This window comes from Equus quagga, chromosome 2, assembly GCF_021613505.1.
Source record: "Equus quagga isolate Etosha38 chromosome 2, UCLA_HA_Equagga_1.0, whole genome shotgun sequence".
Classification (NCBI taxonomy): Eukaryota; Metazoa; Chordata; class Mammalia; order Perissodactyla; family Equidae; genus Equus; species Equus quagga.
Genome location: NC_060268.1, coordinates 67,048,953 through 67,073,252, shown reverse-complemented (window position 1 = coordinate 67,073,252; position 24,300 = coordinate 67,048,953). Strand labels below are relative to the sequence as shown.

The 24,300-nt window shown below is 46.6% G+C and overlaps 2 protein-coding genes across 2 annotated transcripts; both read right to left on the bottom strand.

Annotated features, from left to right (window-relative positions):
* Positions 1–9,712: 9,712 nt before the first annotated feature.
* LOC124235814 (cytochrome P450 1A2-like) lies at positions 9,713–16,145 on the bottom strand. The gene is made up of 7 exons (XM_046654278.1): positions 16,085–16,145; positions 14,162–15,001; positions 13,481–13,601; positions 12,942–13,031; positions 12,550–12,673; positions 11,324–11,410; positions 9,713–10,348 (listed from the first exon to the last, which is right to left on the bottom strand). The coding sequence occupies exons 2-7, from the start codon at positions 14,990–14,992 to the stop codon at positions 10,051–10,053; spliced, it is 1,551 nt and encodes a 516-aa protein (XP_046510234.1). The 5' UTR covers positions 14,993–15,001; positions 16,085–16,145; the 3' UTR covers positions 9,713–10,050.
* A 3,249-nt stretch (positions 16,146–19,394) lies between these two features.
* On the bottom strand, positions 19,395–22,770 carry LOC124236118 (actin-related protein 2/3 complex subunit 1A-like). The gene is given in 3 exon segments (XM_046654819.1): positions 19,395–19,960; positions 19,963–20,003; positions 22,207–22,770. Coding segments are annotated over 3 exon segments (1,110 nt in total). The 5' UTR covers positions 22,710–22,770.
* Between the last annotated feature and the right edge of the window lie 1,530 nt (positions 22,771–24,300).

The window sequence follows — 24,300 nt, the reverse complement described above, 5'->3', positions numbered from 1 at the left end:
AGTTCAGTAGGGGGAGTAGTTCAGTAGGGGGAGTAGTTCAGTAGGGGAAGTAGTTCAGTAGGGGGAGTAGTTCAGTAGGGGGAGTTGAGGGTAGTTCAGTTGCCTGAAGGATGCTGCTGGAAGGAGCGGTTACTAGAGCCCCAGGGGGAGAGCTTGCTGGGGAGGGATGCCTGAGGGGACACGTCTCCCATCTCCCTTAGAGCTTCCATACCATGACCCAGCTAGAAACCAGAGGGCAAGGGAGCCTGCAGACGAGGCCCCTACAGGTCAGCTTCGCATGGCAGTGAACAGGGTGAGAAGGGTAGAGAGGGGAGCTGGAGGGGCGAAATGGGAGACATCCAGCACACATTCATCATATGTCTTTTGACTTTGTTTACTATTCTTTTAAATGCAGAAATGATTTCTTTTTATGTAGTAGAATCAATCTTTTCTTTTATAGCTTTTGGACTTGTGCCAAATTTAGAAAGGGTTTTTCCACTCTCAGATTATTTTAAAAAGATCAATTCCATGTCTTCTTCTGGCCTTTTGTGGTTTTATTACCAACATTATATATATTTTCAAAAACCATTTATTTATTTTTGGTGAGGAAGATGGTCCCTGAGCTAACATCTGTGCCCGTCTTCCTCTGTTTTGTATGAGGGTTGCCACCATAGCATGGCTTGATCAGTGTGTGGGTCCGCGCCCGGGATGTGAACCTGTGAACCCTGGGCTGCCAAAGCAGAGAATGTGAACTTAACCACTACGCCACCAGGCTGGCCCCTAAATTTTTGATCCATCTGAAATAATTTTGGTGTTAGGAGGGAGGGAGGTATCCAATTTTTTTCAACATTATTTATTCAATAATATATCTTTTCTCCACTGATTTGAAATGTTTTCTTTTAATAAAAACTTGTATGAATGAATGAGTGAATTTGTAGCATTGCTGGAAACAAAAATTCACTGCTACATCCTCTGCTACACAGAATTAGACCTCATTGTTACCCCTGGACCCTGCCTAGGAGTCACCTCCAACACCATGCTACACCACTAGTGTCCTCTGGAACTCCAAAGTGGAGGTGGTATGGGGTTCACAAGAAGATGCAGTTCCTGGAGTGGCCCAGTCAAGAGTGCCAGTAGGGAGTGGGAGTAGGGGTGGGCATGCGTATCAGATGCTAGTCCTGGGGACGGTGTATAAGGCTGCCGATGTGGGGCCACCCACTCTCTATGGGTGCATGTGCATGGGCAGGTGTGGGCCTGGGGTGGTCAGGTGTATACCTGTGCGTGAGTTCGCCAGGTGTGTATTCAGGTGGATCAGCACGCCAGCCAGGTATGTGCATGCTTGCAGCCAGGCATGTGTTTGCAGGTGTGCCTGCCATCTCTGGTGCCCTCAGGGCTGAGAGAGCTGCTGCTCAGTGCCTGAGAGTCCTTGCCGTGAGAATCAAGAATCGAGGAATCTCAGTCCCCAGATTAGTGCTTTCTCTGAGGTGGGGGTGGATGTGGGGAGGTGGCTGGTGGGGCAATCAGGCAGGTTTGCAAAGCCATTCCTGTTCTTTCTGTTCACTGGCTGTGGTCACCCCTGAGAACCTGGAGACCTGGACCTGGTGACACCACCTCCCTAGATAGGAAGAGCAGAGACCCTGCCCAGAGCTTTGGGAGGCCATGGTGTGGAAAACTAGTAGCTGGGCAAGATTCAGGCAGACTTCAGCCTCCACCTGGGCATCAGCCAGGCTGTGCTCTGGGCTCCAGCACCCACCCCACACCCAGGCCAGGAGGGCCCAGCTGCAGGGAGGGTCTCATCCAGTCTACTCCCCACATACGCGGCTTCTCGGTGGGAAAACTGAGGCTCAGACTGGGTGTATCTTGTCCAGAGCCTCTGGTCAGCAGCCCACCTGGCGTGAGTCCTCTGGGACGTCCTGCTGGGTGTGGACAGGCATAGTGGAAGAGCCCCCCTCTGGCTGGCTCCCTCCCCTGCCTCAGAGAGCCTCTAGTCTGATGGCGGAGGCACTGGACCCTGAGTGGCGGTGATTGTACGTGAGAGAGAGAAAAATTTGGGGGGTGTAGGTGAAGGTGCTGCTACACAAATGAAACCTTGAGGATTGCAAGGACTTTGTGGGGAGAGCAAGAGCATCCTTGGCTCCCCAGCAGTGTGCCCTATGCTCTCTGGAGGGATTTCTGGGGCCCTGACCTCACCCTGATCTGCAGTGTAGGAGTTTTGGCTGAGCCCTGAGCTCAATCCTCCTGTCTCTCCTCTTTCCCGCTCAGTCCCTGGGCCGCTCACCATCCCCGGAATGGCTTCCTGCACTCAGTCACTTACCCAGTTGGTCAACACTCCTGGAGACTGCTCTCCCCAGGCCACACGCTGGTGACACAGAGATGTATGAGAACAAGGCCCTGGACACTTGCAGGAGGACCCACCTCAGCCCCTGGGGAGGGTTCTGGGATGCCTCTGAAAGAGGATATGGGGGAAGCCAGTCCAGGTGGTAGAGTCAGAAGGCACCAAAAGGAGAGGCCTGGAGTGCGCAGAGACCCTCCCCTTGAGCAGCATGGGGGGGTCTCCAGACTGCCCTGGGGCAGGAGTCAGGGGGGCGGTGGCCTGTCCTACTGGGAGGTGTTTCCTTCCGGCAGCTCCTTCTCACGCAATAGGCCGGAAGGGGTTGGGGGCCCATTGTTCCCTGGCATGCCAGCATCCCCAGCCCTCCCCAGCTTCTGGGTAGGGGGAGCAGTGGAAGGAAGTGGGCTGAGCCCAAGCCCTGGCAAGACCCCAGTAAGAAAGCGCAGGGTCCTAGGAACGCCGGCTCACACATGTGTGCCTGGTGTGCACACAGCTGCACATGCCACACACATGTCATGCCAGCATTCCTGGTGTGTGATGTGTACGTGTGCATGTGTGTGTTGAACACTGACCTAATACCTGGCACTCTATATCTTGTTAAGCCTCTCACTAACCCGGTCGGGTAAGACTCTCCTCCCCAGCTTCAAGGTGAGAAAATCTAGGCTCACAAAGGTTGCCCAACTGGCCCAGGGCTGCTGGGTGAGCTGGGATTTGGATTTCTCTCTCCAGCCAGCCTCCTGCCTTATCCCCTTTCCCTTTCCCAAGTCCTGCTGGGGATTAGATGCTTATTAATTGTGGGCCCAGGATGCAGTGGGTGAAGAGGTGAAGGGGTGGCCTGGGGAAGCATATTGAGTATCACCACATTATCCTCCTAAAACCAGAGTAATCTGTTGGCACAAAGGGCCCACAGGAAAAGCACAGGTGCCTCAGTAAAAAGCAGAGGCTGCCTCCTTATTAGTGCAAGGCCAGGGCAGGCTCCTCACCCAAAAGTGCCCCCTCCACTGCAGAGCCTGCGAGCCCCCCACTGCAGCTGCATATCTTTGAATTACAGCCCCCACTGCAAGGAGATCCTGCATCAGGGTAAAGGGTAATCAGAGTGCAGGGTCTTGGGCAGCTAATTTTGAGGGAGGGGATCACTGAGGGATGAGGAGCTCGGCTAGGTGTGATGACCTCTGGCGGCAGCCCCCTCTCAGGAAGAACAGGAGCCAGTGACAGGGATAAGGTGGAAGGCTGACTCGTGGTTTGACTCTTTGAACCTCATAAACTTTGGACTGGAAAAATCCAGCCTCTGCTTGGTTCCCCCCACCCAGACGGTGCACTCACCACCATTCTTTCAGACAGTCTGCTCCCTCCTCAGATTCCTTTGTCAATTGGACAATCCTTTCTTGAGGAGCAAGTTGCATGAGACTTATCTGGGCAGACCTAGGGGGTCCCCAATGTCTTGGTTCACTTGCACAGGGACCAAGGAGATCCTCTGAGGGGGTCACCCTGAAGGAAAAAGGAGCCAGGGAGGACCAACTGGCTCAGTGTCACAGCCCCCTTCTGAGAAGGGGTGAGCTGGTTTAAAGTAAAAATAGTGGTAGTTCTTTCTCTCATTTGTCAGGAAGCCCAGGCTTTTGGAATCTCCGGAAGGACTGAGGGGGAGGGCAAGATGGCTTCACGCTGCAGTATGGAGAAGGGTGGGCAGGGCAGAAAGTGACAAATGGAGGCCTAGTGTCGCTCTGCTGGCTTTCCTCTGTGCCAGAATCTCTCTTAGGCCTGGTATGCAGGGCCAACCTGCCAAGGTGGCCAGTGTGCTGTGACTATTTGGACCAGAGGTGGACACCGCTCCAGGGGGACCCAACCACTGACTGACCCATGACCTCTGACCTATATGGCCTGGCTCAGTCAAACTTCTCTCTCAAGAACCTGGACCAAGGTACACAAGTAAAGGAAAGATCTGGTTCGTGGTGGATGGTTGAGACAAAAGGAGTTGAGGGTCTGAACTGGACAGGCTGGGAGACAGCAAAGTCTCTTCATTTTCCCCGTGAGGCACAGGTGGGATTCCAAGCCCAGGGCTTTTCCCACCATTTCCTCTTTACCAACACACCCCTCCCCAGAGCACTGCAGCTCTGAGTTTGCCAGGCCCTCACAGGATTTTGCCCACAGCCTTAAGTGAGACTGGAGGAGCATTGTCAGTGGCCCGATCTTCAGGTTTACAGTGCTGGGGAAGACCTCAGGGGTGGCTGAAGACGGGGATTTGAGGCCCCGAGAGGGGGAGGGACTTGCCCAAGGTCACCCAAACCTGGAACCTGAGGTCAGGCCTCCTAACCCTCCAGCCAAGTGCTCTTTCCAACTCTCCACACGGTTCAGTAATCATGTTGCATTTCCAAACTGCCCTGTTCTATCCAGACAGTCCCAGCTAAGAGGGTGAGGCACAGGCCGGGCAAGAGACTCTGCACGCACGTCAGAGTCATGTAGGCGATGCAGCCCTGAGTCCCTCCCTCACCGATTCCCAACTCATGCTTTCTGAGACTTGGGTTCCTTATCTCTAAAGGGGGTATAACGGTGCCCACCTCCTACAGCTGTGAGAACAGGCTGGGATGGTGTGTATCCAGGGCCTGCCCAGGAAGGAGCAGGAGAGAACTGTTTCGGTCTGCCTCCAGCCTGCTTGGGGGTCAGGAATGGCGAGTGGGGGGTGAGGGGCAAAGTCTCGATGTCCAATTCCTCTTACTTTGGCTCTGGCCAGAGGGAAGCCACAGGCCAGCCTGAGTGAAAGATTGGCCAGGTGTGCGTGAGAAGCTCAGGCCAACTCCTGACCACAGGGAGCTAGACGGGGCAGTGACCATTGGGTGACCACTGGGCCTGAAACTCCCCAGGAGGCTGGGTCTTGCTGAATATTGGATTGACAAAGTATGGCAATATCTGTTTGTTGCTTGTTAGGGGTCTTTATATGTGCTGCTGGGTGCATAAGTGGAGTCTTCCACTAGTTAGGGGCTCTGAAGGATAGGAGCATGTCCCCCTCAGACTGGCGCTCCCAGAGCAAGGCCATGTCTCTTTCCTTAGACAAGGCCCTGTTTCCTGAGATTCCCAGCGCTGGGCTGCAGTTCCCTCCTCCGACTGGGACGTTCAGAGCAGGCTCATTTCTCCCCTAAGAATGGAGCCCCCAGGTAGGCTGCCTCCAACGGACAGGTGAATTGAGTTTTCTCTCAGATGGAGGTTCCTTGAGGAGTTTGCTTTTGGTTTGAGGACAGGCATGGATACAGACAGACGAAGCTGGGTGAGGTGCTTCCTCCTTTCAGGATTTTAGCACAGACTCCAGCGGATTTTCCTTGTTAAATTTATTATTTTCTTCAAAGCCACAGAAAGGAGTCTGTTTTCTTCAGATAAATACCCAGAAGTGGAATTGCTGGGTCATATGATAGTTCTATTTTTAATTTTTTGAGGAACCTCCATATTGTTTTCCATAGTGGTTGCACCAATTTCTATTCCCACCAACAATGCACGTGTTCCCTTTTCTCCACATCCTCTCCAACACTTGTTATCTCTTGTCTTTTTGATGACAGCCGTTCTAACAGGTGTGAGGTGATAGCTCATTGTGGTTTTGCTTTGCATTTCCCTGACAATTACTGGTGTTGAGCATCTTTTCATGTGTCCGTTGGCCATCTGGATGTCTTCTTTGGGAAAATGTCTATTCAGATCTTCTGCCCATTTTTAAATCAAATTGTTTGTTTTTTGCTGTTGAGTTGTATGAGTTCTTTATAGATTTTGGATATTAGCCCCTTATCAGATATATCATTTGCAAATATTTTCTCCCATTTGGTAGGTTGCCTTTTCATTTTACTGATCGTTCTGTTTGCTGTGCAGAAGCTTTTTAGTTTGATGTAATCCTGCTTGTTTATTTTTGCTTTTGTTGCCTGTGCTTTTGATTCAAATCCAAAAACTCATTGCCAAGACCAGTGTCAAGGAGACTTCCCTCTATGTTTTATTCCAGGAGTTTTACAGTTTCAGGTCTTAGATTCAAGTCTTTAATCCATTTTGAGTTAATTTTTGTGTATAGTGTAAGATAGCGGTCCAGTTTCATTCTTTTGCACATAGCTATCCAGTTTTCCCAACACCATTTATTGAAGAGACTGTTCTTTCCCCATTGCGTATTCTCGCCTCCTTTGTCATAATTAACTTACCATATATGCATGGGTTTATTTCTGGGCTGTCTATTCTGTTCCATTGATCTATGTGTCTGTTTTTATGTCAGTACCATGCTGTTTTGAGTACTATAGCTTTGTCGTATAGTTTGAAATCATGCCTCCAGCTTTTTTCTTCTTTCTCAAGATTGCTTTGGCTATTTGGGGTCTTTTGTGATTCCATACAAATTTTAGGATTATTTGATCTATTTCTGTTAAAAATACTGCTGGAATTTTGATAGGGATTGCATTGAATCTTTAGATTGCTTTGAGTAACATGGACATTTTAACAGTATTAATTCTTCCAACCCATGAGCATGGAATACCTTTCCATTTATTCATGTCTTCTTCAGTTTCTTTCATCATTGTCTTACAGTTTTTAGTGTACAGATCTTTCACCTCCTTGGTTAAATTATTCCTAGGTATTTTATTCTTTTTGAAGCAATTGTAAATAGGGTTGTTTTCTTAATTTCTCTTTCTGCTAGGTCATTATTAGTTTATAGAAATGCAACAGATTTTTGTGTATTGATTTTGTATCCTGCAACTTTATTGAATTCATTTATTAGTTCTAACAGTTTTTTGGTGGAGTCTTTGGGTTTTTCTCTATATAATATCATGTTATCTGTACATAGTGAGAGTTTTACTTCTTGCTTTCCAATTTTCTCTGTTGCTCTGCTTAATTGCTCTGGCTAAGATTTCCAATAGTTTGTTGAATAAAAGTGACGAGAGTGGGCATCCTTGTGTTGTTCCTGATCTTAGAGGAAAAGCTTTCAGCTTTTCACCGTTAAGTATAAAGTTAGCTGTGGGCTTGTCATACATGGCCTTTATTATGTCGAGGTACATCCCCTCTATACCCACTTTGTTGAGAGTTTTTTTTATCATAAATGGATGTTGAATTTTGTCAAATGCTTTTTCTGTATCATTGAGATGATCATATGGTTTTTATCCCTTCATTTTGTTAATGTGATTTATCATGTTGATTGATTTGTGGATGTTGAAACATCCTTGGATCCCTGGAATAAATTTTACTTGATCATGGTGTATGATCCTTTTAGTGTACTGTTTAATTTGGTTTAATAATTTTTTTTGAGGATTTTTGCATCTATGTTCATCAGGGATATTGGCCTGTAATTTTTTTCTTGTGGTGACCTTGTCTGGTTTTGGTATCAGGATAATGCTGACCTCATAAAATGAGTTTGGTAGTGTTCCTTCCTTATCCATGTTTTGGAAGAGTTGAGAAGGATTGTTATCAATTCTTCTTTAAATGTTTGGTAGAATTCACCAGTGAAGCTGTCTATTTCTGGACTTTTGTTTGTTGGTAGGTTTTTGATTACTGATTCAATCTCTTTGTAATATACTAGTAATCAGTTGTTCTTCATGACTCATTCTTAGAAGGTTGTATATTTCTAGGACTTTATCCATTTCTTCTAGATTGTCCAATTTGTTGGCATATAATTGTTCATAGTCTCCTATGATTCTTTGTATTTCTGTGGTATCAGTTGTAATGTCTCCTCTTTCATTTCTGATTTTATTTGAATTCTCTTTTTTTGTTGGTGAGTTTATCTAAAGGTTTGTCAATTTCGTTTTTCTCTTCAGAGAACCAGCTCTTAGTTTTATTGATCTTTTCTATTTTCTTTTTAATCTCTATTTCATTTATTTCCACTCTAATCTTTCTTATTTCCTTCCTTTTACTAACTTTGGGCTTCATTGGTTTTTATTTTTCTAGTTCCTTGAGGTATAAAGTTAGGTTGTTTATTTGAGATTTTTCTTGTTTCTTGAGACAAACATTTATTGCTATGAACTTCCCTTGTAGAACTGCTTTTGCTGCATCCCATAAGTTTTGGTATGTTGTATTTCCATTTTCATTTGTGTCAAGGTATTTTTTGATTTCTCTTTTGATTTCTTCTTTGACTCATTGATTGTTCAGTAGCATGTTGTTTAATCTCCACATATTTGTGAATTTTGCAGTTTTCTTCTTGTAATTGATTTCTAGTTTCATACCGTTGTGGCTGGAAAAGATATTTGATATAATTTCAATCTTCTTATATTTATTAAGACTTATTTTGTGGCCTGACGTGATCTATCCTGGAGAATGTTCTGTGTGCCCCTGAAAAGAATTTGTATTCTGTTGCTTTTGGATGGAATTTTCGGTATCCATATATTAAGTCCTTCTGGTTTAATGTGTCATTTAAGACCAATGTTTCCTTATTAATTGCCTGTCTAGATGATCCATCCATTGATGAAAGTGGGGTATTAAAGTTCCCTACTATTACTGTATTGCTGTCTATTTCTCTCTTTAGGTCTGTTAAAATTTGCTTTTATATTTAGGTGCTTCTATGTCGGGTGCATAAATATTTACAAATGTTATGTCTTCTTGTTGAATTGACACCATTATCATTGGTAATTAGATTCCTTAGATTCCTTTCCCTTTCTCTTTCTCTTTTCTGCATCTATGATAGGCTTTTTTGGTGGTTATTATTAGGCTTACATAGGACAACTTATATTTATAACTTTCTGGGTTTTTTTTTAATAGCTATTCTAGTAGGTGTGAAACGGTATCTTATTGTGGTTTTGACTTGCAGTTCCCTAACAACTAATGATGGTGAGCACCTTTTCATGTACTTGTTCTCCACTTGCACATCCTTTTTAGAGAACTGTCTATTCAAGTCTTTTGCCCATTTTTGAATTGAGTTGTCGGTTTTTTGTTGTTGAGTTTTAGGAGTTCCTTATATATTCTAGATATTAATCTCTCATCAGATATATGAATTGCAAATATTTTCTCCCATTCTGTGGCTTATCTTTTTACTCTTTGATAGTGCCCTTTCATGAGATCTGAGCCTTTTGCAGGTAACTCAAGCACTTCTGGGGAGCTTATCCTCCTCTAGCTGTGGACAAACAAATCATGGCCTTGTGAGAAGTCAGATATCCGACCTTTTGAGGATGGGGCATGAGGGATCCCCATTCTCCCATCTGGGGTTGGCCCACAGGGCTGGGTCCCTTCCTCTTTGTTCCCTTCAAGTGTTCAAAGACTTGGATTATACAGGAAAGGAGAGAAGAGAGCAGTGAAAGATGTACTAATTGATGACTGAGGAAACGGACCTGGGCTTATTCTCAAGACTCAAGAAACCAGGGCTTACTGATACATGCTACAAAATGGATGAAGCTTGAAAACATTATGCTAAGTGAAAAAGTCAGTCACAAAAGACCACTTATTGTATAATTGCGTTTATATGAAATATCCAGATTAAGCAAATCTATAGATACAGAAAATAGATTAGTAGTTGCCTAGGGCTGGTTGGGCAGGGGAGGTGCATTAGGGGAGGTGGGGAGTGACTGCTATTGGGTATGGGGTTTCTTTTACGGGAGATGAGAAGGTTCTAAAATTGATTGTGGTGTGGTAACAGAACAATTCTGTGAATATACTAAAAGCATTGGATTGTACACTTTAAGGAGGTAAATTATAGGGTATGTGAATTATATCTCAATAAAGCTGTTATTTAAGAAAGAAAGAAACAAGGGCTGAGGCCCCATAGGTGCCCCCACCCTTCCCTCTGCCTCAGCATGCTGGTGCCTTCTTCACTTGATGGAAAACCGTAGCCGTGCCTGGACATGTTCACAGCTGGCATGCTTCATGGTCAGCCCGTAGATGGGGGTTAGGTCCAATTTTACGCCTGGTGGCACACTGAACTCCAGCCGTTGCAGCAAGATGGCCAGGAAGAGGAAGACCTCCCACTTGGCCAGGACTTCTCCTATGCACCGGCGCTTGCCCATGCCAAAGAGCATCACCTTCTCACTCAAGGTCTTGTTGATGGTGGTGCCATCAGCACTGAGGAATCGCTCTGGCCGGAACTCAAACGGGTTCTCCCACAACTCCCTGCAAGGAACAGAGGAGATGGGATCTCTGGGAGGAAAGGCCTGGGGAGAACTTCTGAACAGACTTTTATTGATAGCACAAGTGTTAGAATAGATGGAGAGCAATGAAAGGAGAGTGGGGAAAGGGACCAAACTGTACTTTGATGCTTATTTCTTTTACGTAGCTCTCTCTAAAATGATCAGCCTTGAAAATAGTGCTTTTTAATATTTATTTGTTATTTTAAAGAAATAATGCTTTAACTAAAAGAAACTAAAAGAAGGAAAACATATTTGTCTTTATCCTACTCAATATACAAGGGAAATCAACAGTATATACCAACTTATGCCATTGTTTCATATTAATTATTGATGGCATCCCTTTTCACACTCAGAAGTGCCCCAGTTTGGGTGATAAATTATATGATCCCCCTACCTATAGACTAAAGTGGGATTTCCAAAGAGAGGTCCCTCAGCCATTCACATCAGAATCACTGCAGGTACTCCCACCTTACCTACCAAAGTGGAATCTTGGAGGATGGGGCGCCATAATCTATTACCAATTGCCTGATCGATTCTTTTTTTTTTTTTTTTAAGATTTTATTTATTTATTTTTTTATTTTCCTTTTTCTCCCCAAAGCCCCCCAGTACATAGTTGTATATTCTTCGTTGTGGGTCCTTCTAGTTGTGGCATGTGGGACGCTGCCTCAGCGTGGTTCAGTGAGCAGTGCCATGTCCGCGCCCAGGATTCGAACCAACGAAACACTGGGCCGCCTGCAGCGGAGCGCACGAACTTAACCACTCGGCCACGGGGCCAGCCCCTGATCGATTCTTATATGCACTAAAGTTTGAGAAACATGGATCTAAATTTTGTCACCTAGAGCAGGCTATATAACTATCGAGGCACCATTCCTTTATTATATAACCACTTCCTAGGGGGACAAACAGCCTTCCTGACTGCTGAACTTCACACATTTTTCAGTGAAGGATGTGTACTCACTCGTCATGGTTGACCTGCCACTGGTTTATGAAGACACAGCGTTCCTTGGGGATGTAGAAGCCGTTCAGTGTCGTGTCCCTTACTGTGCTGAGGAAGGAAGAGGGCTGTCAGGCTCAGGGGCTGGAAAACTGAGGCATGTCTCCAGGAGATTCCTGCTCCTACCTCCACCCCACCCCAAGAGCCTGCCCACCATGGTCTCCATACCCTATACCGGGAGGGACTGTCAGGAGCAGAGAAGAGGTGAAATTATCCTTCTCCCTCTGTGGCTTCTGTTCTTCAACTTCAACAAGTGTTTATTAAACTTCTGTTTGTGCCCAGCTGTGCACTTGGCCATGCTCTGGAGCCAAGAAGCAGGCGATCTGGGCCAGTCCTGGGAAGTTCCCAGCCTGGCTGAGGAGTTAGGCCTCTTACTCTGGGAATAACTAGACCAGTATATGGGCAGAAGTAAGTGTTCACTAAGTCTGTTGACATTGTTAAAATCCAGGACAGGGGCCGGCTTGATGGCGCAGCGGTTGGGTTCACACATTCTGCTTTGGAGGCTAGGGGGTTCGCCAGTTCAGATCCCGGGTGCGGACATGGCACCGCTTGGCAAAAAGCCATGCTGTGGTAGGCGTCCCACGTGTAAGGTGGAGGAAGATGGGCATGGATGTTAGCTCAGGGCCAGGCTTCCTCAGCAAAAGAGGAGGATTGGCAGTAGTTAGCTCAGGGCTAATCTTCCTCAAAAAAAGAAAAAAAAGTCCCAGGGCATAATCAAGGACAAATTTCTGTGAGTCCTATAAGATATCAAAGAATAAGCTGTGCCAGCTGGAGGAGTCAAGAAAGTCTTCTAGGGGAGGGGAAATTTGTGTCGGGATTGACCTTGGGCAAGGATAGGATTCTGGTAGCCAGAGAAAAGAGTAGCAGGCATTCCAAGCAGAAGGTCCAGCGTAAGCAAACCTGGAGGATTCTGGATCATGCTTGTGCGGGACAGTGAGACCAGCCTGGCTGGATGGGGTTCTTGTAGGGAAGAAATGAGAGCTGAGGTCAGGAGTGTGATTTTCTCCTGAGAGTCGGGCAGCTTGATCATGTTTGGACTGGATAGGGGCAGACCAGAGGTCTGTGAGGAACCTGGTGTCACGGCCAGGAAGAAGATGCTGAGGTCTAAGGCAGGGCCAGGGCTGAGAAGCTGAGAGGAGAAGATATGGTGAGGACTTCAGAGGTGGGAGGGCACAATAGGCAGGCCTCACCTGTGGGGGATGGTGAAGGGGACGAAGGAGGAGTGTCGGAAGGTCTCCAGGATGAAGGCCTCCATATAGGGCAGCTGGGGTCTGTCGGAGAGTCGGGGCTGCCGCGCCCTGCCAACCACTGTGTCTGCAGGCCACAGAGGACAGACAGGGCTTAGAGGCTGCCCTGACTGACTGCTCCATGGCATCTGTGTCCCCTTTCCCCTATGTGGTACTACGTTTGTTTACATGTCTGAGGCCCACTAACCCCCTACCCAGCATCTTCTAGGCAAGAGTGGGCACAATTGTATGCCCAGGGCTTACACTTAGTAGGCACATAACACTATATATAGATTGAACAAATGACCTGGGGCCCCAAGGTTTCTCTCCACCAGAAGTTGCAGGACACAGCATACCCAGCTCCTCCTGGATCTTCCTCTGTATCTTAGGATTTGTCACAAGGTACGTAAGGCTCCAGGTGATAGCTGTTGTGACTGTGTCAAATCCTGGGCAGCATGGGGTAAGGCGAAGAAAGAAGAAGAAAGGAATAAGAAACCAGCATTTACCTAGCACCCACCATAATGTACCAAGTGTTGTCTTTCTCTGCCTCACCCCCACCAGCCCCCATAAATTTTCTTAGGAGAGAGGCCAGGTCTCCTCAACACAAACTTGAGTTACTGGTTTTGTAATTAGCTGCTGGAATTACAGGGCCCTAGACTTACAGGCCAGAGAACACTCTATCGTTCAGATGGAGAAACTGAGGCTCAGAGTAGGAGAGGGAATTGGTTGAGTTTCCACTGGGAGCTGGTGGCATAGTCTGGGCTCAAATCCTGAACCTGTGACCTGCACCATGTGGCCATGTGGTTGGTGAGATATCTGATGGTCTTGGGGCTGGGCAAGTCTGTGGATGAAGGGCAGTCACTGGTGGATGGAGGCACAGCGGTCTGGCTCCTACCGGCGCCAAAGATGTCGTTGATAATGTTGATAATCTTCTCCTGGGGGATGACAACACCACTGGCTCTGGAGTTGTTCTCTCTGTGCTTGAACAGGGCGCCTGTGATGTCCTGGATGCTGCTCTGAGGAGGCACAATCTTAGGAGCACCCCAACACTTCCAGGGCCAAAGGCTGGACCTTGCCCCATCCCATCTGGCACTCCCGCCTGGCCTCCAGGCTCACAACAGGAGCTGGTAGCAGTGCTGGGTAGAGCTTAAGGTGTCATTTGATGCCCCATTGACCCTTCCTCCCAATAACCCCAGGGATCCAATTCCAAAGGAGGAGGTTGGTTCATGTATAGGGAAGCAAAGTGACATCTGAACTGGGGATTCAGGTTCCTGTAGAACAAAAGTCTTCTCACTCACACTAACGGCCCCCACATTGCAGGTGTCTGCCAGAGACCCATTCCTGGCCTTATCTCTCTGGGGCTTTGAGTGGCCCTGAGGGAAAGGCCATAGTTATGAGGAAACTGAGGTCAGAGAAGGAAAGAGATTGGCTCCAGGTCACACAGCTGGCCCAAGGTGTCCCAGGTCTTCCTAGGCCTTGGCAGCACAGCAGCTGTGTGGGTACCTGGGAGATGGGTAAGCGGGGCCACACCCAGGCTCTGCACGGTGCCCCCTCACCACCTACACCCTGGGCTCACCTTGTCAAAGTCCCGATAGTGCTCCTGGATTATTTTCTGCAGGAACCGCAGGAACCTCTGGTTGAAGGACTTGAACCTCTGCAGGGGAGGGTTGGGCAGGTATCGGAGAATGGGGAAGAAGTCTACGGGGTTCCCGGAGGAGGCAGTCTGCACGAACTCATGGCTGCTTCTCACAAGGCTGATCATTTCCTCGCTGCTGTGGGGGAAGTGCTGCCCGAAGCACATGGCACCAATGACATTGGCCACGGACGCTACCACTTGGCTGTAGGGGTCGAAGCGCCCAGCCACTGACATCAGCTTCTGCAACCTGCTGAGGAGGGCCTCCGCCTCCTTGCTCACATGCTCCTCCAAGTAGCATGAGGACATGGAAGCTGGGTCTGAGGCGATGGAGAAGGTGTTGAGGGCGTTCTGGGCCAGGCGCCGGCGGGCAGCCCACACTGGTCCAGAGTCTGGGTTGAAGGTCATGCTCTGGCCGTTAGTGATCAGAGTGAAGCTGTAGAGGTCAGGCCGGCCCTTGAAATCATCGCCCTGCCGCACCAGGGCCTGCCGGATGGTGTCCAGGCCGCTGAGTACCAGCACAGGTGTGCTGCCAATGCGGATCTGCATCACATCCCCATAACGCTGGCTCAGCCTCGACAGAGCCAGATGTGGGTTCTTCCCTAGGGTCAGCACATGCCCCAAGAAGGGCCAGCCCCAGGGCCCTGGTGGACTCTTCAGGCCTTTGGGGATCTGGGGCTGCCAAGCTCTGACCACCCAGAATACCAGACAGAAGATAATGGAGGCCAGGAGAAGCTCTGTGGCCAAGAAGGGACTGAGCTGGGACAACATCATCTGTATCAGCTACAGGGGAAGAAGAAGGAGGAGCAAAGCTGAGAGTAGAGATAGAGCCATTCATTCATTCATTTACTCAGTCAGTAAACCCTGGTACTGTTCTGTGCTTGGCTCCCAGCTGGACGCCAGAAAGCATAAGATACATCCACCATGGGTCCTACTTCCAGGAGCTCACCCTTAGCTCAGCACTGAACCTGAGGGCTGGAAAGAAGCCTCAAGATTCCCAACTTGAGCATCTAAATTCAGCCCCGGCCTCCCCTCTGCCCATCACCTCAGTTTCCAATTCTGAGGCTGGAGTAGAGCCAAGTGACCGCTTCAAAACAGGGAAGCACCCCCGCCAGCCCCCAGCACAAGGTGTATGCTGGGCATTGTGCTGAAGGGTCCCTGACAGTGCTGGCTTCCTGCTGATACCTCCTCATACCCGGGGAACAGGAAGCCGATCCCTCCCAGCAATGCTGAGGGGCCAAGGTCCCAGGGCTGATGCAAATGGCTCATGATGCCCCCTCCCCCAGGGCATTCTTTTTCAAGACCAAGGAGGGCGCTTCCCCTGAGGATGAGTACCCCTCACCTCACAGTCTTGGAGGCTGAGGTTCAGCTGTAGCCAGGGCCTCATGCCAGGTGGGGACCCATCCCCATCTCTCCGCTCCAGTCAGACTAACGATCTTTGGAGATGGCCCAGTCCAAGTTGCTCATTTAAAAATTGAGAAACTGGGGCTGGCCCCGTGGCCGAGTGGTTAAGTTTGCGCACTCCGCAGCAGGCGGCCCAGTGTTTCGTTAGTTCGAATCCTGGGCGCGGACATGGCATGCTCATCAGACCACGCTGAGGCAGCGTCCCACATGCCACAACTAGAAGAACCCACAACGAAGAATACACAACTATCTACCGGGGGGCTTTGGGGAGGAAAAGAAAAAATAAAAAAAAAATCTTTAAAAAAAAAAAAATTGAGAAACTGAGGACTGGAGCAAGGCAACAAGGACTAGAACTCAGGCCTCCTACACCTGACCCAGGGTCCCCCATCCTCCATCCCTACTGGCCCCCAGAATACATGGTGGGAGATCCCAGGGACTGGGAAATGGGCCCAGGAAAGGTACCTGTGGAGGCAAGTGCCTGAGATCAGCAGGATTGTGGGGACCGGTACAGAGCTTCTGGCTCCAGGTGAGGGGGCCTTTTATGAACACCACTCCCTATCAGATTGGCCTGGCTGTGCTGGTCACCTGATATCAAAGTCACTGGTAAAGATGAAAGGATCAGTCTTTGGCCTTGGGCCATGATCCCTCGGCTCCACCTACTACCCACAGCCCAGGGGCAGCTCTTTGGGGATAGGTGCTGTGTCTCTGGGGGAGGAATGCTCAGCTCCTTTCAGGGTCCAGGGTCGGGGTGAGGGGGGGTGGAGAGGGTGCGGGGCTTATTTCTCTCAAGGGCAGGGCAGGCTGCTGGGAGCGAAAGGCCTTTGGGCTGGTCCAGCCTTTTTTCCTGCTGTGCCCGGGAGGAGGGACCCTGCATGGGCATCAAGTCCAGGCTGATCAGGGGAGGAGGCTCCCACTCCTCTGCGGAAGAGTGTTGGGCAGCGCCTCTCTGACAACTTGTGAAAGCAGGTAAGGAAAGGTCATGGTCCCAGCCACCTGGCACTTCAGCAAGAGATGATGAGAATTCTGCATTCCAAAGACAAGTCCCCTTTCACCTTCCCTCGTCGTGAGAGATGGTAAAGGTGAGCGAAGAAAATCCATGTGCGAGCTGTTCCTCGAGGCAACTGGCTTGGACACTTCAAAATGGTCAATGTCATAAAAAAAAAATGACAAAGGTCTTTTTCATAGCAAAGAGACTAAAGACATAACAATCAAATGCAATATGTGAACCTTGATTGGATCTTGGATTTAAAAAAAATTTTTTTTAAGCTACAAAACACATTTTTGGGACAATTGAAGACACATGGCCAAGGATTAGAGATTGGATGATATTATGGAATTAATGCTAATTTTCTTAGGTGTGAACGTAGTATAATGGTCTTGTGGGAGAATATTTTAGGGAACATTCTTAGGAGATCAATGCTGTAGGGTTTAGGGGTGAAAGGTCATGAGTTCTGTAACTTTTAAATAGTTCACTTTAAAAATGTACATCTAACTATGTATCTATATAGAGAGGAGAGAGGGAGAGTAGATAAGACAGATGTCAGCAATCTGAACCTACATGATGGTATGTGGGCGTTCACTGTGTGAAAGAGAGCTTTAAGGTAAAGGGCTGATTCTTGGTGAGGAGTCCCACAGTGGTTCTCTCCTCCCCCTGGGGAAGGAAGGAGGACCCCCCCCCCGCCCCCCCAATGTCACAGAGCCAAGTGAAGGGAGTCCCAGGAGACCAAAACTTTGGGAGTGGGATACCTGCAAGGAAGGGAGAATGGTATCTCTCTCCCCAGCCAGGAGTCCAGGTGGGGTAGAGCGTGGTGAGGGAGACTGTGGCATGTGGTTATTTTTTTTTTTAATTTTTATTGAGTTAATGATAGGTTACAATCTTGTGAAATTTCAGCGGTACATTATTGTTTGTCAGTTGTGTTATAGGTGCACCCCTTTACCCTTTGTGCCTACCCCCCACCCCACCTTTCCCCCGGTAGCCACTAATCTGTTCTCTTTGTCTGGCATGTGTGTTATTATCACACACTGCACAGCGCTCAATTCTTGTGGGCCCAGTGTTGTTTTAAGAGCTTTATACGTATTAACAAAAAACATTCTCAGTCATCCTATGAGACAGAAATTAATACTATTCTCATATTACAATAGGGTAATAAAGGTGGAAAGAAGTTGTGTAATTTATTCTAGGTCACATAGCAGTATGTTAGAGCTGGGACTCGAAACTTTAGAAGATTGTGCTCTGGACCACTATGCAGTGCACCTGCTTGACATGTGTCCTCGGGTCTGGGGGAAATCCATGGACACAGAGACTGAGTGGAGCAGCCTGTGATGGCAGAGGCAGCAGAGGGCAGCCTGCAGGGCCAGAGTTGGTTACCTTACAGAACGTGAGTCTCCTAAGGCAGGCGGACATGCTGAAGGGAATGGACTTAAGCTGCATGCATGGCACCTCACTGCAGAGGGGAGGGGACACCAGCAGTGACAGACTACAGGGCATATCCTGTGGGATTGAGCTGGGGGTGGGCAAAAGTTCATCTAGAGAGTCCGTCAACTACGTTAGGAACTGTGTGACGTGGGGGACACTGTTGGGACTCAAAGGCACTCAATGAAAAGCTGGCAGTAGAACATCTACTCCACACCAGGGTGTCCATAGCTGAGAAGATAAACAGCTCCAGTCGAATTAAAAGAGATTGGCTCTTCTCCCAGTGCCCTGCTTTCCCTGCCCTGTGGGAGCATCAGGAGGGGGGAGGGGAAGAAAGAAGAGCAGAAAAAGAGCACGCCTCTCCCCTTCCCACAGGGTCACATCTGAGAGGAAGATGGGGACCCACTTTAAATTGGGTGTGAGAAGCCAATTTTGATTTAGACTAGACTGGGCTTTTTAATTTCTGAAAATGAGAAAGCTGTGGGGTCAACCTGTGAAAATGTCAAGGGACAACGACTGGGAACCCGACACTGACAGAACCTGTTTGAAAACCACGGATGAGAGGAAAGAAAAGCTGTTTTCTAACCGTACCTCCACAGGGTTCAGCTCTCTCGATAAAAAGTATCAAGGTTCAAGGTTAGGCTGAATTTTATAGAAAATGGACAACCTCTCTTTTCCTTTCTTTCTTACACCCTCTCTTTCTTTAATTAACTAAAGTCACACTTTATTCAGATGTCCTTAGTTTTTACCTAATGTCCTTTTTTTTTCCAGCATTTTAACTTAATTTTTAGTAGATAATTTACATACCTCCCCACCCTTTTACTTAGTGTGACAATTTTCCATAATAAACTACTTAAAGAGAAGCTTTGGTCAAGAATGGAATGAAAAGGCAAAAACAAAAAACAAAAAAAACCCCAAGTCACTGCTGCTTTTAAAAAGCTAATACTTTCGGGGCTGGCCCCGTGGCCGAGTGGTTAAGTTCGCGCGCTCCGCTGCAGGCGGCCCAGTGTTTCGTCAGTTCGAATCCTGGGCGCGGACATGGCACTGCTCATCGAGCCACGCTGAGGCAGCGTCCCACATGCCACAACTACAAGGACCCACAACGAAGAATATACAACTGTGTACTGGGGGGCTTTGGGGAGAAAAAATAAAATAAAAAATCTTAAAAAAAAAAGGCTAAAAACAAAAAAAACTAACACTTTCACCAATTATATTCAAACAAAAACACACGATATTTTCACCATGTGTCTTCAGTATTTCCTTGCGGCTGGCTCACGCTGCCATCATGCAAATGGCGGGCGGGGCTGCCGTCACTTCGGTGTGTCAGTTTGCCACATGATCAGGGAGGCTCACTCAGCTTCACATTATCCGAAGGCCCTGGATAGAAGACTCTAAGGTCTTGAAATTCCAAATTATCATGGCTCCATCGATGCCAGTCATGCAAAATTTGCGACAATCTTGCTTGTTCACCTCATTAATAGACACTTGAGTGATGCTGTTCTGGTGCAGCGTCTCCAAGGCTGTGTTGCGGTCCTCAGTCGTGGCCCTCTGGTCCATGTTGCAGAAGTGTTCCATGGCAGACACGTGGTGCTGGATGCTCTGTTTTGGAATGTCTAGCTTGGAGACGAAGGTCAAGCAACCACGGTCATAGTAGTTAAAGAGCATTGGGCAGGAGTCATGGCCAGCAGCTGCAACACTATTCTCCGAAACAAATGATACACTCAGGAGGGGCAGGAACTCTGTCTTTAGAGTTGAGATCTGTACGCTTTTTGAGGCATCAGCAACAGATGCGGTGCTATCGTGGCTGACCCAGGCCAGGCGGCTCCCACTGGAAAACCTGACCCCGTGCACACAGCCACCAGTGCCACTGCCACCAAACTCTGACATCAGCTGACCAAAAGGCATCTTGCTGCCCCAGGGGGTACGGCTGGCTTTTCATCTACTTTTTTAATGTAGGCAGAAAACACTCTGCATTTGAGAAGGCATTTGACAAGATCTAACAGCCATTTATGATAAAAACTCTGAACAAAATGGGCATAGAAGGAAACTACCTCAACATAATAAAGGCCATATACGACAAACCCATAGCCAACATCATACTCAATGGGCAAAAACTGAACCCCATCCCCCTGAAAACAGGAACGAGACAAGGATGCCCTCTATCACCACTCTTATTTAACATAGTACTGGAGGTCCTGGCCAGAGCAATCAGGCAAGAAAAAGGAATAAAAGGAATCCAAATAGGGAAGGAAGAAGTGAAACTCTCGCTGTTTGCAGACGACATGATCTTATATATAGAAAACCCCAAAGAATCCATTGGAAAACTGTTAGAAGTAATCAACAACTACAGCAAAGTTGCAGGGTATAAAATTAATTTGCATAAATCAATAGCATTTCTATACTCCAGTAATGAACCAACAGAAAAAGAACTCAAGAATACAATACCATTCACAATCGCAACAAAAAGAATAAAATACCTTGGGGTAAACTTAACTAAGGAAGGGAAGGACCTATATAATGAAAATTACAAGGCCTTTCTGAGAGAATTGGATGGCGACATAAGGAGATGGAAAGACATTCCATGTACATGGATTGGAAGAATAAACATAGTTAAAATGTCCATTCTACCTAAAGCAATCTACAGATTCAACGCCATCCCAATCAGAATCCCAATGACATTCTTTACAGAATTAGAACGAAGAATCCTAAAATTCATATGGGGCAACAAAAGACCCCGAATTTCTAAAGCAATCCTGAGAAAAAAAGAACAAAATGGGAGGCATCACAATCCCTGACTTCAAAACATACTACAAAGCTACAGTAATCAAAACAGCATGGTACTGGTACAAAAACAGGTGCACAGATCAATGGAACAGAATTGAAAGCCCAGAAATAAAACCACACATCTATGGACAGCTTATCTTTGACAAAGGAGCTGAGGACATACAATGGAGAAAAGAAAGTCTTTTCAACAAATGGTGCTGGGAAAAATGGAAAGCCACATGTAAAAGAATGAAAATTGACCATTCTTTTTCACCATTCACCAAAATAAACTCAAAATGGATTAAAGACCTAAAGGTGAGACCTGAAACCATAAGGCTTCTGGAAGAAAACGTAGGCAGTACACTCTTTGACATCAGTATTAAAAGGATCTTTTCGGACACCATGCCTTCTCAGAGAAGGGAAACAATAGAAAGAATAAACAAATGGGACTTCATCAGATTAAAGAGCTTCTTCAAGGCAAATGAAAACAGGATTGAAACAAAAAAACAACCCACTAACTGGGAAAAAATATTTGCAAGTCATATATCTGACAAAGGCTTAATATCCTTAATATATAAAGAACTCTCGCAACTCAACCACAAAACATCAAACAACCCAATCAAAAAATGGGCTGGAAACATGAACAGACATTTCTCCAAAGAAGATATACTGATGGCCAATAGGCACATGAAAAGATGCTCATCATCGCTGATCATCAGGGAAATGCAAATCAAAACTACACTAAGATATCACCTTACACCCATTAGAATGACAAAAATATCTAAAACTAATAGCAACAAATGTTGGAGAGGTTGCGGAGAAAAAGGAACCCTCATACACTGCTGGTGGGAATGCAAACTGGTGCAGCCACTATGGAAAACAGTATGGAGATTCCTCAAAAAACTAAAAATAGAACTACCATACGATCCAGCCATCCCACTACTGGGTATTTATCCAAAGAGCCTGAAGTCAGCAATCCCAAAAGTCCTGTGCACCCCAATGTTTATTGCAGCACTGTTTACAATAGCCAAGACGTGGAAGCAACCTAAGTGCCCATCAACAGACGAATGGATAAAGAAGATGTGGTACATATATACAATGGAATACTACTCAGCTGCAAAACAGAACAAAATCATTCCATTTGCAATAACATGGATGGACCTTGAGAGAATTATGTTAAGTGAAATAAGCCAGCGAGAGAAAGATAATCTGTGTATGACTCCACTCATATGAGGAATTTAAAACTATGGACCAAGAACAGTTTAGTGGATACCAGGGGAAAGGTGGGGTGGGGGGTGGGCACAAAGGGTGAAGTGGTGCACCTACAACATGACTGACAAACATTAATGTACAATTGAAATTTCACAAGATTGCAACCTATCAATAACTCAAAAAAAAAAAAAACAACACTCTGCATTTGAAATCATAGGATCCTGCTGCCAGCAAGACATTGTTGGGATGCCAATCCAAGCTGAGGACCGTGGAATGAACTGGCTTTTTAATGTGCTTGCTTACCCACCAGTCATTTTCAGACTCGAAGTAACAAATAGAAATGAGCCGTGCTCCACTTCCTACGGCAAATTTGTTCTCTAGAGGGGACCACTTGACAAAAGTGGCTGCAACATCAATTCGCAGGATCACCAGTGTTGGCTTCCAAACACCATCTTTCTGACTCCAGACATAGGCATTGCAGTCTGCCCCACAAGTGACAATGTGGTCGCTCTTGGGAGCCCAGTTGATGCCTGTGATGTGTCTGTTGTGCTCCTTGAGTTCATGAGCTTTCACCCACTGACTCCCGTTCTTCTTATAGATGTGGACTTCGTGATTAGTGGGGCTAAGGGCAGTCTGGGTATGATCCCTGTTCCAGGCGTGACAGGTGATCGGCTCTAGTAAAAACTGATTCAGGGACATTATTCTTAGTGTTTTCAAAGGACAGAAAGCTGGGGTCGGGGCAGTCTGGATGGGCTCGGAGTGGAGAATTCGCCGGCTCTGGTCAGTCTACACAAACAGGCTCCGGTGGGCGCGGGCAGAGGACCAAGGCCCAGAAGGAGCAGCTGACCTACCTAATGTCCTTTTCTGTTCCAGGATCCCACCAAGGAGGACACCACATTATACCGAGTCATCATGTCTCTCTGGGTTTCCCTTGGCAGTGACATTTCTCAGACTATCTTTGTTTTGATGACCTCAACAGTTTTCAGGAGTACTGGTCAGGTATTTTGTAGTCTGTCTCACGATTGGAATTCGTCTGATGTTTCTCTCATGCGAAGCTGGGGTTATGGGCTATTGGTAGTAAGATCACAGAAGGATGCATCATTTTCATCACATCATATCAAGGGTGCATGTTACTAAGCCAACTTAGGACAGTTGATGTTGGTCGTGCTTAGCTGGCTGAAGTGGTGTTTATCAGGTTTCTCCGCAGTAAAATTACTCCTCTCCCCCTTACCATATTGTGCTCTTGGAAGGAAGTCACTATGCCCAGCCCACACCTAAGGAGCGGGGAGTTCTCCTCCCCTTCCTTGAGGATGGAGTATCTACATAAATTATTTGGACTTCTACATGATAGACTATTTATCTTTTTTAAAAAAATATTTTCTTAAAGCTTTTTATTAAATTACAGGACACATAGAGAGAAGTACAGATACTATGTACAGCTCGATGAATTTTTGCAGACTCACAAAGCCATGTAACCAGCCCTCAGATCAAGAGACAGAACGTTACCAGCACCCTAGAACCCCCTTGTGCTCCTTCCCCGTGAGTAAGCATGATCCCAACTTCTAATGTCTAATAAAAACTAATGTATTAGTTTTTATTCTTTATGTAATTGAAATCATGCCATGCATATTTTTTTTGCCTGGAATATTTTTTAGTTAGAAGATTTTATTTTTTATAGCAGTTTTAGGTTTATAGAAAAATTGAACGGAAAGTACAGAGCTCCTATATTTCTCCTTGCATCATGGTTCGTCCTATTATTAACATCTCTTATTAGCATGTTACATCTTACAATAGGTGAATGAATATTAATGCACTATTATTAATTAAAGTCTCTGTTTACATTAGGGTATACTCTTTGTGTTGTATAGTTCTATGAATTTTTTTCATCTTTTTATCTTGGTAAAACATAAAATATAAAATAAAATTTACCATTTCAACCATTTTTAAGTGTATGATTCAGTGGGTGGTTTGTACTCTTTTGTGTCTGGCTGCTGTCACTTACTCTTTTTTTATGAGACTCATCAACAATGTTGGGTGTAGTTGGAGTTCATTCTCATTGCTGTGTGATGGTCTGTTATAATACGAATACACAACAACTTATGTATCCATTCAACTGCTGGTTGACATTTGAGTTGCCTTCTGTATTGGGCTATGATGAGCCCTGCTGTTGTGAGCCTTCTTGCAGCTGTTTTTGTACGCATCTCTGCTACGTATAGACCTGGGAGTGGAAATGCTAGGTCACAGGCTAGGCATTTGATCAGCACTATTAGATTCTCCCAAATAATATTCC

Coding starts and splice junctions, on each gene's coding strand:
- LOC124235814 (XM_046654278.1), bottom strand. CDS start 14,992: ATGATGTTGTCCCAGCTCAGTCCCTTCTTGGCCACAGAGCTTCTCCTG. Junction 13,602..14,161: donor ACTATCGGGACTTTGACAAG/GTGAGCCCAGGG, acceptor GTGCCTCCTCAG/AGCAGCATCCAGGACATCAC. Junction 11,411..12,549: donor CCCTTCACCATCCCCCACAG/GTGAGGCCTGCC, acceptor TTCCTTCCTCAG/CACAGTAAGGGACACGACAC.